This window comes from Manis javanica, chromosome 17, assembly GCF_040802235.1.
Source record: "Manis javanica isolate MJ-LG chromosome 17, MJ_LKY, whole genome shotgun sequence".
NCBI lineage: Eukaryota > Metazoa > Chordata > Mammalia > Pholidota > Manidae > Manis > Manis javanica.
The window spans coordinates 17,120,556-17,134,221 of NC_133172.1; the positions used below are offsets into that span (position 1 = coordinate 17,120,556).

Below are 13,666 nucleotides of genomic sequence, written 5' to 3' on the forward strand. Positions count from 1 at the left end.
TGCCCTACTTCACTCCTTAGTTGGCTCAGAGTGGAATGAATTTCCAGAGTGAAAATCAATCTCTCTTTGTCTTTTTTGGCACTGCAGCTACACTCTGTGTGCCCAACCCTCCTGCCTCACAACACTGAAACTGTGTAAATAGCAGGGTCTGAAATCTCAACAGGTTCCTATCTCTGAATGAATTCTCTTTTGTTGAATCCCTTCAAAGGTACCCTTTTCTTCTTGGTTTCTCTGCCTTATTCATCTATTGGGCCAAGATTTCTTAAAAATATATGTACCATGTTGGAATTTATTTCTCCCAAAAGGAGGTAAAATAATTCTAGAATTTGACAGTAGTAATCAAAGTAGCCAACTAGGGTAATTAAATGAACCTTAAACATCTTTTATTTGCTCTGTCTTTTATGGCCACTACAGCTCAGTATGGGGACACTGATTATTTGTTCTTCCTGGAACAGCTACCATCCTCTCTATGGGCAAGATCTTCAGTTGATATTGGTGGGATCCATAGTGCACCTCCCATCAAGTTTCAAATAGATTCCTCAAAACCTCCCCCCAGAATTAATTAATACCATGTAGGTGACGAAGCGCTTCAAGGCATGAAGCCCATATTGGAAGATACAAGGTTCAGGGCCTTATCCCTGCATTAGTTTTTGTGATACCCCTGATTTACCTTTGAGAAAACCCAATGGCTTTTGGTTTATCCAGGTCCTCTGAGCGTGAATAACATGTTACCCCTCCTAATTCCCATAAGCAACTGGACATCCATTCCCACTGAAAAGCGAACTTCATCTGTAATTGATCTATGTGGTGCATTTTTAGTATTCCATTTGATAAGGATAGCCAATATCTTTTTGCTTTCACTTGGAAGAATGGAAAGACACCTGCACAGTAATGCCTTGGTTTTACACACAGTCCTTACTTTCATAAACCCTGAAGGCTGATTTGGATGATACAGAGTTTATTCTATAGGCTCTGCTTTTTACAATATCAAGATAATTTGCTTCTCTGCTTCACTTCTCAAAAATTTTCATAGGAACATCATACCTGTGCACCTGTTAAAACTTTTGTCCTTTAAGGGACATAAGGTATCCAAAGAAAAATTGCTATTTTCTCAAACACAGTTTTGATACTTAGGTTTTCAGATCTTGGAATAGGACTACATTCGGATCTAGGTGAAACCCCTCACAACTGACAGATCACTTTTTTTAAAATTAATTTATTTTGTTGTCATTAATCTGCAATTACATGAAGAACATTGTTTACTAGTCCCCCCCTTCACCAAATACCCCCCACATACCCCATTACAGTACTGTCCATCAGCGTAGTAAGATGCTGTAGAATGACTATTTGTCTTCTCTGTGTTGCACAACCCTCCCCATGCCTCCCCCCCACATTATACATGCTAATCGTAATGCCCCCTTTCTTTTTCCCCACCCATATCCCTCCCTTCCCTCCCTTTCTCCCCAGTCCCTTTCCCTTTGGTAACTGTTAGTCCATTCTTAGGTTCTATGATTCTGCTGCTGTTTTGTTCCTTCAGTCTTTCTTTGTTCCTATAGTCTTTGGGTTTGAAGTGAGTCTCTTGTAAGCAGCATAGAGATGGGTCTTGCTTTTTTATCCATTCTATTATTCTGTGTCTTTTGATTGGTGGATTCAGTCCATTTACATTTAGGGTGATTATTGAAAGATATGTACTTATTGCCATTGCAGGCTTTAGATTTGTGGTTGCCAAAGGTTCAAGGTTAGCTTCTTTAGTATCTTACTGTCTAACTTAACTCGCTTATTGAGCTATTTTAAACATTGTCTGGTCATTCTGTATTTTTCTCCCTTCTTATTCCTCTTCCTCCATTCTTTATATGTTGGTTGTTTTATTCTGTGCTCTTTTGTGCTTCCTTTAACTGCTTTTGTGGGTAGTTGATTTTATTTTTTGCCTTTAGTTAGTATTTGGTTGGTCTGCTTTCTTTGCTGTGATTTTATTTTCTCTGCTGTCATCTATTTAGTCTTAGGAGTGCTCCCATCTAGAGCAGTCCCTCTAAAATACCCTGTAGAGGTGGTTTGTGGGAGGCAAATTCCCTCAACTTTTGCTTGTCTGGGAATTGTTTAATCCCTCCTTCATATTTAAGTGATAATCATGCTGGATACAGTATTCTTGGTTCAAGGCCCTTCTCTTTCATTGCATTAGATATATCATGCTATTCTCTTCTGGCCTGTTATGTTTCTGTTGAGAAGTCTGATGATAGCCTGATGGGTTTTCCTTTGTAGGTGACCTTTTTCCTCTCTCTAGCTGCCTTTAAAACTGTCCTTGTCCTTGACCTTTGCCATTTTAATTATTATGTGCCTTGGTGTTGTCCTTCTTGGGTCTTTTCTGTTGGGAGTTCTGTATACTTCCAAGGTCTGATCGATTATTTCCTCCTCCAGTTTGGGGAAGTTTTCAGCAATTATTTCTTCAGATACACTTTCTATCCCTTTCTCTCTCTCTTCTTCTTCTGGTACCCCTATAATGCATATATTGTTCCTTTTGGATTGGTCACACAGTTCTCTTAATATTGTTTCATTCCTGGAGATTCTTTTATCTCTCTCTGCATCAGCTTCTATGCGTTCCTGTTCTCTGGTTTCTATTCCATCAATGGCCTCTTGCATCTTATCCATTCTGCTTATAAATCCTTCCAGAGTTTGTTTCACTTCTGTAATCTCCCTCCGGACATCTTTAATCTCCCTCCGGACCTCATCCCTTTGCTCTTGCATATTTCTCTGCAGCTCCATCAGCATGGTTATGAGCTTTATTTTTAATTCTTTTTCAGGAAGACTAGTTAGGTCTATCTCCTTCTCAGGGTTTGCCTCTGTGATCTTGGTCTGTATCAATTTCTTCTGCCTTTTCATGGCGATAGATATATTTGTGGGGAGCTGGCGCATGTGTTGGGTAAGAGAAAGTCCCTTCTTCCCAGTTTGTGGCCTTCCTCTCCTGGGAGAACAGTGGCCTCTAGCAGCTTGTGCTGGGCAACTGCATGCAGATGGGGCTTCTGATCTTGCCCAGCTGCTGTGGAGTTTATTTAGCTCTGCAGTTGCTGTGGGCATGGCCTGCCTCAGGCTGCTTCTCCAATATGGTGGAGCTGCGTTGGAGGGGGAACAGGCGGGAGGCTGTTTATCGTGGTGAGGGGCCTCCGAGCTGCGCTGTGGGGGTTCAGATGCCCAGAGTTCCCCAGGATTCCCTGCTGCTGGGCTAGTTGTCCCGGGGCACTTCCATCCAGCTGTGGGGTTCCTGTCTGTTTAAGACTTTCAAAAAGCACTCGCTTTTCTTTGTCCCGGGTGCGCCGGCTGCTGGGATCCACTCACAGGTCTTACTGTCCTGTTTCCCTAGTTTCCAGCACCCCATGCATGCACTGTGTCTGTGCTCTGGTGCAGATGGCTAGGGCTGGGTGTTCAGCAGTCCTGGGCTCCCTCTCCCTCCCCACTCTGACTCCTCTCCTCCCGCCAGGAGCTGGGGTGAGGGGCGCTCGGGTCCTGCTGTACCACAGCTTGTATCTTACCCCCTTCACAAGGCGCTGGGTTCTCGCAGGTGTGGATGTAGTCTGGCTGTTGTCCTGTGTCTTCTGGTCTCTCTTTTAGGGAGAGTTGTATTTGTTGTATTTTCAAAAATGTATGTGGTTTTGGGAGGAGATTCCCACTGCTCTACTATGCCACCATCTTGGTTCTCTCTCCTGATAGATCACCTTTTGACTCCCTGTAGCAGTTCACATGAAACTCCTCTAACCAATGCAGATGTTTCATGGTTTACTGACAGTATTTATTTAAAGGATGAAAATTGTAATATTGTGCTGGGTATGTGATTGCAACTACTTTTGAAATCATTGAGGCAGTATCTCTACCTCTGGCTACTTTGGCCCAATAAGCTGTGTTCTGTGCCCTTGCTCGAGCTTGTACCTTAAGCCAAGAGTAAAATTGAAAATGCTTATACTGATAATTGGTAGGTCTTTGGGGTAGCTCATGACTTAGGAATATTATAGAAACAGTGAGTTTTACTAACTTACAATGGGGATAAAATTAAAAATGGCTCCTATGTCCAAAATTTATTAGGTACCATATTTTTGCTCAGGAGTCTGTCCATTAAGTATTATGGTTCCTGGGCATTCTAGACTTGACTCCCTGGAGGCCAAAGGAAGTACTTTTGTTAAAGAAGCCAATAACCGAACCACTGGTATGCTTCAAAGGGATGTTTTCCCAAATGTGAATTTGAAAAAACTAACCAGCAATGCCCAGCAGTTGGCTTTAGAAAAGGAAAAACAGTATTGGAAAAGCAATAATTGTTGGTTTGATAAAAAGAGTGAACTCTGGTTTGGACCAAATAACAACCTGGCCCTACCAGAAATTCTTAAATCCCCTCTTGTAGCTCCAGGGAGGAGAGTGTTCCTGGCCTAGGGTGAGTGCCCTGTGAATCTGATGAGTTTAAGTCAAGGTAAGAGCAGGTTGGGAGAAAGGATTTTATTTTTTAGAGTCACTGGCCAGGCTCTGGTCCATCCCTTCTGGCTGTGGCAAGCTCTCTTCTTCCCTGCCTGCCCCTTCCAGGAGGAACTCCATGGGCAGGTCTTGGTGACTGGGAGATGCCAGACTAATTACCCGGAATGGAGGGAAGGACAGAGTGGCCATTTTCTCTCCATCTCTTTCCCAGATCAACCAGAGGCTCTGAAACATCCATTGGTATGTAAATGGACTAAGACCAGGTGGGAAATTCTGGAAACTGCCATTTACCCCACACCTCTACTTACCATTATATGTGCATTAAAAGTGATAGCATTCTACCCTAAGAATGCAGCACTCCAGTTTGAAAAAGAGAGATGCACCCCTATGTTTATCGCTGCACTATTTACAATAGCCAAGATATGGAAGCAACCTAAATGTTCATCAGTAGATGAATGGATAAAGAAGATGTGGTACATATACACAATGGAATATTACTCAGCCATAAGAAAAAAACAGATCCTACCATTTGCAACAACATGGATGGATCTAGAGGGTATTATGCTCAGTGAAATAAGCCAGGTGGAGAAAGACACGTACCAAATGATTTCACTCATATGTGAGTATAAGAACAAAGGAAAACTGAAGGAACAAAACAGCAGCAGAATCACAGAACCCAAGAATGGACTAACAGTTACCAAAGGGAAAGGGACTGGGGATGATGGGTGGGAAGAGAGGGATAAGGGCGGGGAAAAAGAAAGGGGGCATTACGATTAGCATGTATAGTGTGGGGGGGGCGTGGGGGGGGCTGTGCAACACAGAGAAGAGTAGTGACTACAGCATCTTACTACGCAGATGGACAGTGACTGTGAAGGGGTATGTGGGGGGGACTTGGTGAAGGGGGGAGCCTAGTAAACATAATGTCCTTCATGTAATTGTAGATTAATGATGCCAAAAAAAAAGATAGCATTCATTAACCAATACTGTTGGTGAAATAATAAGGCCGCAAAAAAGTGCCTACCTCACTTGTCCCACCTGTCCATGAAGCCCCCAGACATTTTAAGTTGCCCAGCTGGCCATTTAAGATTTGGGAAAGGAATTTCACACAGCATCCCCATCTCATAGATAAAAATGGCTTAGTCATGGTTTGTTTTCTCACTGGACCAAAACTTTCCCTTTCAGACAGCCTATGCTGCTTCTGTGGCTAAAATTTCTGTTAGAAAGAATAATGCTACCTGGGAACCTGTCTCTAACTTCATGGTGGCCAGGGAACCCATTTCTTGGTTGTGTATTTTAGCTCTGTGCTGTCTGGTCAGTTTTACCACACTTTCATTATGCATACTGTCCTCTAAGTTGTCATGGTTAGTGGAATGCACTGTTGGTGCTATGAAAAGTAAATTGGCAAAATTTATAAGGACCAAATAGCTTGGCCAAAAACATTGTCATTAATCCTGAATAGTGGACTGTCACCTTTTGAGATAGTCCAGTGTACTTGGCCCCTGCCTCCTTTAACTCACAGCTGATAAAAGGAGATATTTCAATACTGTAAAGATCCAATTGCTTCTATTAAAAATAACCATGCTTTTTCACTAGTCATCAGGGAAATGCAAATCAAAGCCACAATGAGATATTGATGCCAGGGTTCTTGTTTGCAGAGTTGAAGAATGAACTTAGCAAACAGTCAAGGTAGGAGAGCCAGGGAGACTTCTATTGAGAGATTCAGTGAGAGGACATAGAGAGCTCCTGACGTGAGCCAGGAAGGGACAAGAGAGCCCATGGTGGTGCGTTGTCTAGGGATTTTATAGGCAGTTGAGGATATTTGGGAATGTGAAAAAAAAAAGCTTTAAGGTGTGGACTTGTTTAGTGGTCCCTGAATATTAAAAATTAACATAAGGAATTTCCTGCCTTGATTTCTTTGGGATACTGGCATCTTGGTCTGGGAGTATATCAAAAGGCTGCCTGCCCAGCCCCCAAGGTGGGCTGAGGTATTGTCTGTTTGCTAAAGAGTAAGTTAAGAATCTTGTTAAACTTCCTGGGTGTTAAAATGCAGTCTTATCTTTAAGGTGGAATCCTTCCTGCCTTTTACTATGTTGTTTACAGCTGGGTCTGCATGCTAAATTAGTTGCCCAGTTTGCAAAATCACCTCATCAGATCTGAAGGAGGAAAGACAGCATGTAGGCCTGGGCCTTTAAGCATACTAAAGTGAAACTTACACATGATTACAAATGATTAGCATAGTAAAAACATGTGCTACTCTTTCTTATCTGGGGAATATTAACTGATCTTACTGAAGAATGACTCTAGAGCTTAATGTTTAACACAGAGTTTTGGTAGGGGGTTTCCTTGCATGTAGTTAGTTACATTTCTCTGACTATAAATACTCACCCTTGCTTTTTCCAGAGGCCCTCACCCTATCCTGTCTATGCCCATGGTCCTTGTCTCAATATTACTTCGTACCTGTTAGAATGACCACTATCCAAAAGACAAAAAATAACAAGTGTTGGAGGGGATGTAGAGTATATGAATGGGTTAGCATGAGAATGGCCATCTTAAAGGCCAGGAAGTCATTTTCTGAGTATGTGACTTGAGGGAAGAGGTTAATGATAAGCACCTGGTTGTGGGCGGTTGTAACATGGGTCAGATGCATTAAGAGCTTATCTTGCTAAACCACTCTGTACTGGTCAGAGAGAGCTTATCTTGCTAAACCACTCTCACTTAACCCCCAGGAAGTGGCGCAAGCCAAAATAATATGTAACTGGAAAGTTACTGCGAGTTAAGTGCTTTGAAAATGCTATATAAACCCTTGGCTTTGAGTGCTCTGGGTCCTTGTTGAAACCTACTGCATCGGGCAGACACTTGGACCTCAGCTAGCTGGAAATAAACCTCGCTGTGTGACTTGCATTATCGTGAGTTACCTCTGTCTGATCAAGGAGTGGTCGACTCTGTAGAATCTAAGCATTCAGTGAAGACAGCAGGTTAGCCTAAGCACAGCCATCTTAAGAAGCCCAGAGGCCATTTTCTGAATATGTGACTCAGAAAGGCCTTGAAAAGGTGAAAAACAAGTTAATCATGAACACCAGGTGGTGGGCAGCTGTGGCCTTTAGTCAGCTAACCTTGGTCAGTTAATCATACATACCAAGCTTATCTTGCTAAAACACTGTGTGGCTGAGGGTGATCTTATCTTGCTAAACCCCCAGGATGTGGCGCCAGCCGAAAATTTATGTGTCTATGGAAAAACACTGTGTAGGAAAATACTGTCCTTTTGAAAATGCTATAAAAACCTCTGGCTTTGACTGCTCGAGGTCCTTGTTGAAACCCGCTGCGTCGGGCTGACATTTGGACCCCAGCTAGCTGGTTCCTGAATAAATTCCTCTTGCTTGTTGCATCAAGAGACGCCTTCCGTGAGTGATTTGGGGCGGCGTCCTCCTCTGTGGGAATCCAACATTTGGGGGCTCGTCCGGGATCGTGCGCTCACCCCGCTTCACTCCCAAAGTCGCTCTTGGAGGAAGAGGTAAGATTAGTGGCGCCTTGAGTTGTCTGTGTTCTGTTTTCTGTTTTTCAGTGAGACCGGTCAGAATTCTGAAAGGGTACCCTCTGTCTGGCAGTCGTCCCGATCCCGTAAAGGGGTCGAGACTGCGGTCGGTAGACATACTTGGAGCACCGCAGGCTGCAACCCTGGGGGACACCTCGGGGAGATTGGAGGGCCAGGGACGCCTGGTGGCCTCTCATCTGTTTTTCCGGCAAAGTGAATCTGATGAGATAGGGTTGATTTTCGGGCGCCAGGAGTATCAACCCTCCGATTCCTTTCGGTTTCTGATTGAAAATCTGAGGAAAACAAAAAGCGGCCGCTGTGTGTCTAATTTGTGTGTGTCTTTGTGTTTTGTGTCTTTTACGTGCCTAATTATTGTACTGACAATGGGACAGACAGTGACGACCCCCCTTAGCCTGACGTTAGATCATTGGACGGAAGTCAGAGCGAGGGCACATAACTTGTCAGTAGAAGTAAAAAAAGGGACCATGGCAGACTTTCTGTACCTCTGAATGGCCCACCTTCAATGTTGGGTGGCCCTCGGAGGGGACTTTTGATCTCCCCACTTTACTAGTGGTAAAAGCTGTTGTCTTCCAGGATTCGTCTCAAGGACACCCGGATCAGCAACCCTACATTGTAGTCTGGCAAGAGTTGGTGGAGAACCCACCGCCCTGGGTAAAGCCCTGGGTGCAAAAGAAAATGGGCCCTAGAGTTTTAGCTGCCCAGACCCAACCTCAGAGCAAGGAAAAAGAAACTACTAAAGTTCACCCTGATACTCAAGATTTGCTTATGGTTGATGATCCCCCTCCTTACCCTCCTGCCCCTACGGCACCCCCGGCCCCGGCACCCCCAGCACCACCAGCCCCGGCACCCCCGGCACCCTCAGTCCCTGATGCCGAGGCAGTGGGGCCAGCTCCGGGACCTGCCCAGGGAACTTGGCGCTGCCGAGGGGCCACCTTGGACCCACCGGGTATTTTTCCTCTCTGGTCTTATGGAGTTCCCATCCTCGGGGAAGAGGGGGACCCGCCTTTCCAACCTCTGCAATATTGGCCATTTTCCCCTGCCGATTTATATAATTGGAAAGCTAACCACCCTCCCTTTTCAGAGGAACCACAAAGACTAACTGGGCTGATAGAGTCCCTGATGTTTTCTCACCAGCCCACTTGGGATGACTGTCAGCAGCTTTTGCAGGTGCTCTTCACCACGGAAGAAAGAGAGAGGATCCTCCTAGAGGCACGAAAGAACGTGCCTGGAACCGACGGACGACCATCACAACTCCCTCATGACATAGAGAGGGGTTTCCTGTTGACCAGACCCAACTGGGACTTTAATTCTTCAGAAGGTAGGGAGCGACTAACCATCTACCACCAGGCTCTGGTGGCGGGTCTCCGTGGGGCCGCAAGACGCCCCACCAATTTGGCCAAGGTAAGAGAGGTCAGTCAGGGAGCCACTGAGGCACCCGCAGTGTTCTTAGAACGCCTGATGGAAGCCTTTAGGCGGTACACTCCTTTTGATCCCACTTCTGAGGAGCACAGCGCTTCAGTGGTCCTTGCTTTTATTGGACACAGTCAGCACCCGACATTAGAAAGAAGCTTCAGAGGTTAGAGGGTTTACAAGATATGTCGTTGAAAGATTTAGTAAAGGAGGCTGAGAAAGTTTATCACAAGAGGGAGACTGAGGAAGAGAAAGAGTTAAGAAAAGAGAAGGAAAGAGAAAGAGGAAAAGAGAGACAGGAAGCATGAGAAGAATTTAACAAGGATCTTGGCCGCAGTAGTAGAAGGTAGAGGACGCCTGCCCCCTAGTGGCAGAACTAGTAAGGCAGGGCACCTGGGCAACCGGACCCCTTTAGAGAAGGACCAATGTGCATACTGCAAAGAAAAGGGGCACTGGGCGAAAGAATGCCCTAAGAAGCCACCGCGGGGACCTCCGAAGAAGGTGTTGTCTTTGCTGGAAGATGAGGATTAGGGAAGACAGGGCTCGGAGCCCCTCCCCAAGCCTAGGGTAACCCTGAAGGTGGAGGGGCAACCCGTTGAGTTTCTGGTGGATACCGGTGCTCAGCATTCTGTATTGACCCAAGCTAGAGGCCCCCTCTCTGGCAAAAAGTCTTGGGTGTTCGGGGCCACGGGCCAGAAACAATATGCATGGACTACCCAAAGAACGGTAGACTTAGGAGTGGGACGAGTAAACCACTCATTCCTTGTCATACCGGAATGCCCCACACCCCTGTTAGGAAGAGACATCTTGACCAAAGTCGGGGCCCAAATATCCTTTCAGGCTGAAGACACTTGAGTGACTAATCGGGAGAAAAAAACCTTTGGGCCTAAGTATCCTGACCATAAGATTAGAAGACGAGTACCGCCTTTTTAAGGAACCAGAACCCTCCCGAGTTAGTCAGGGGTGGCTTGACCAGTTTCCAGGGGCCTGGGCGGAGACAGCGTGTATGGGGCTTGCTATAAACCAGCCCCCAGTGGTCATAGAATTGAAAGCCTCAGCCTTACCAGTAACTGTGAGACAATATTCAATGAGTAAAGAATCCAGAGATGGAATTAGGCCCCATATCCAGAGGCTCATAGAGCAGGGGATATTAGTAAAATGTAAATCCCCATGGAACACTCCCTTGCTGCCTGTAAAGAAAGTGGGAACAGGAGATTATCGACCAGTGCAAGATTTAAGAGACGTTAATAAGAGGATACAGGACATTCATCCCACTGTGCCGAACACTGTGCTAAGCTCTCTGGCCCCGGAAAACATCTGGTATACAGTCTTAGATTTAAAGGACGCCTTCTTTTGTTTGCGTCTGCACCAGAGTAGCCAACCGCTGTTTGCTTTTGAGTGGAAAGACCCCTCCACAGGAACTACTGGACAATTGACCTGGACTCGCTTGCCACAAGGATTCAAGAATTCACCCACCCTCTTCGACGAGGCTTTACATCAGGACTTGGCCTTTTACCAAGCCTCCAACCCACAGGTAACTTTGTTACAATATGTCAATGACTTGTTGATAGCAGCCCCTACTCAGAAAGCCTGCCAGGAAGCTACTGGAGCCCTTTTGACTGAACTTGCTAAATTGGGGTATAGGGCATCTGCCAAAAAGGCACAGATCTGCCAACAACAAGTGACTTATTTGGGATATTCCCTGAAAGAGGGGAAAAGGTGGCTTACTGAAGCCCGAAAGCAGACAGTGACGCAGATCCCGGTTCCCACTACTCCGCGCCAGGTTCGCGAGTTTTTGGGGACGGCAGGGTTTTGTAGACTGTGGATACCCGGATATGCCACCTTAGCTGCCCCTCTGTATCCCCTAACCAAAGGGGTGGCCCCGTTTGTTTGGGGACCTGAACAACAGCAGGCCTTTGATATTAAGAAGGCCCTCCTGTCGGCACCCACTCTGGCATTGCCAGATGTGACTAAGCCGTTTGTCCTTTTTGTGGATGAACGGAGCGGAGTGGCTCGAGGAGTGTTGACCCAACAATGGGGACCTTGGAAGAGACCTGTCGCCTACTTGTCAAAGAAATTGGACCCAGTGAGTAGCGGATGGCCTGCCTGTTTGAGAGTAGTGGCGGCCATGGCCCTTTTAGTTAAAGATTCTGACAAACTAATGCTGGGACAAAAGCTCGTTGTGGTTGCTCCACATGCGCTAGAAAGCGTAATTCGGCAACCACCCGAAAGATGGATGTTGAACGCCAGAATGACTCACTACCAAACCTTGCTCCTAAATCGTGATCGTGTGGAATTTGCCCCGCCCGCCATCCTAAACCCGGCTACTTCGCTCCCCGATCCGGGGAAAGAACTACTCCATACCTGCCAGGAAATCCTGGCCGAGGAGACAAGGACCCGCCGGGACTTACGAGATCAGCCCCTGGAAGGACCAGGACTCCTGACTTGGTACACAGATGGGAGCAGTTACATCATGGGAGGTAAGAGGATGGCGGGAGCTGCAGTAGTGGATGATGACCAGATCATGTGGGCCAGCGGGCTCCCAATGGGCACATCTGCACAGTGAGCAGAACTCGTCGCCCTGACTCAGGCTCTAAGGATGGCAGAAGGTAAGAGACTTAACGTCTACACTGACAGCCGATACGCTTTTGCCACCGCTCATATACACGGGGCTATTTATATATCAGAGAGGGCTGTTAACTTATGCCGGGAAAGATGTTAAAAACAAACGGGAAATTTTAGATTTGTTGGAAGCCATCCATAGGCCTAAGGAAGTAGCAATAATACATTGCCCTGGACATCAGAAAGATGACTCTCCAATAGCTCAGGGAAACCGGAGGGTGGACCAAGCCGCAAAACAAGCAGCTCAGGGAATGAACATCTTACCCCTCCAGGTGCACCCGGAAACAACATGTGTCAAGAGCTTCCAGTATACACCCGAGGATCTCGCTCGGATGGACAAACTGGGGTTCCAAAAATCTTCACCCCTTGGAACATATAAGTTAGGAAATGGGAAAAATATTCTGCCCCAGAGAGAGGCAGGAGAATATTTGAGGCAATTACATCAATTGACACATTTAGGGGCCAAGAACCTAAAAGCCCTGGTGCGACACTCCCCTTATCATATCATTGGTTTAGAAAAAATGGCAGACAAAGTAGTGAAGAATTTTGTTCCTTGCCAATTAGTAAATGTGAATAAACAAATGATATGTGGAAAAAGGCTTCGCGGAGATCGACCGGGAGCTTACTGGGAAGTTGACTTCACTGAAATTAAGCCTGCTAAGTATGGACATAAGTACCTTTTAGTTTTTCTAGATACTTTTTCAAGATGGACAGAGGCTTTCCCCACTAAGACTGAGACAGCCCAGACAGTATCCAAAAAGATACTTGAAGAAATATTTCCAAGGTTCGGAATCCCCAAGGTATATCGGTTCCGATAATGGACCTGCTTTCGTTGCCCAGGTAAGTCAGGGATTGGCCAAGATCCTGGGGACAGATTGGAAATTGCATTGTGCATACAGGCCCCAGAGCTCAGGACAGGTAGAAAAGATGAATAGAACTCTAAAAGAGACCTTGACTAAATTGTCCATAGAGACTGGTTTGTGTGATTGGTTGGTTCTCCTTCCCTTTGCTTTATTTCGAGTCCGAAACACTCCCGGCCGCTTTGGGCTAACACCCTTTGAGATAATGTTTAGAGCCCCGGCTCCGCTTGAGTCGGCTCACCTCCACGCATCCCCCGAATGTGTAACTAATAAGTTTCTGCTTGAAAGGTTACGGGCCCTAGAGGTTGTACAGAGAGAAGTGTGGGCCACCATCCAGGAAGCTTACAGTCCTTTTATTGTAATTCTTGGGGATGTGAGACTACAGGAGATGTTTATTGGAATCCTGTATCCAGTTGGGACCTCCTTAAGGTAGTCCGGAATCATACATCCCCTAACTGTGAACAGACAGGGTTATGCAACCCTTTAAATATCACGTTCAGTGATAAAGGACGTCAGTATGATGGGTGGGTCACGGGACGTCAGTGGGGACTTAGATATTACAGATCTGGAAAGGACAAAGGCCTCATATTTACTGTCAGGCTTAAGATTGAGACCCTACCAGCTGCCCCAGTAGGACCTAATGCTGTCTCAAAGGATCAGCCACGTGTTCCCGTGCCTCCGAAGAAATTTCCCACCCCAGCCCCGAAGCAGACTCTAGCCCCACCAGTAGACCCTGCCGCCACTCCTGTCACCCCCACCCTTGGCCAGA

At 46.1% G+C, this 13,666-nt stretch overlaps 1 protein-coding gene across 1 annotated transcript; it reads left to right on the forward strand.

The window, feature by feature from the left end:
- The first annotated feature begins 1,313 nt into the window (after positions 1 to 1,313).
- LOC118971633 (uncharacterized) lies at positions 1,314 to 13,195 on the forward strand. The gene is given in 7 exon segments (XM_073226194.1): positions 1,314 to 4,692; positions 7,843 to 8,457; positions 8,459 to 9,544; positions 9,547 to 9,695; positions 9,697 to 10,291; positions 10,293 to 11,895; positions 12,722 to 13,195. Coding segments are annotated over 6 exon segments (3,657 nt in total). The 5' UTR covers positions 1,314 to 4,692; positions 7,843 to 8,367; the 3' UTR covers positions 12,856 to 13,195.
- The last annotated feature ends 471 nt before the right edge of the window (positions 13,196 to 13,666 follow it).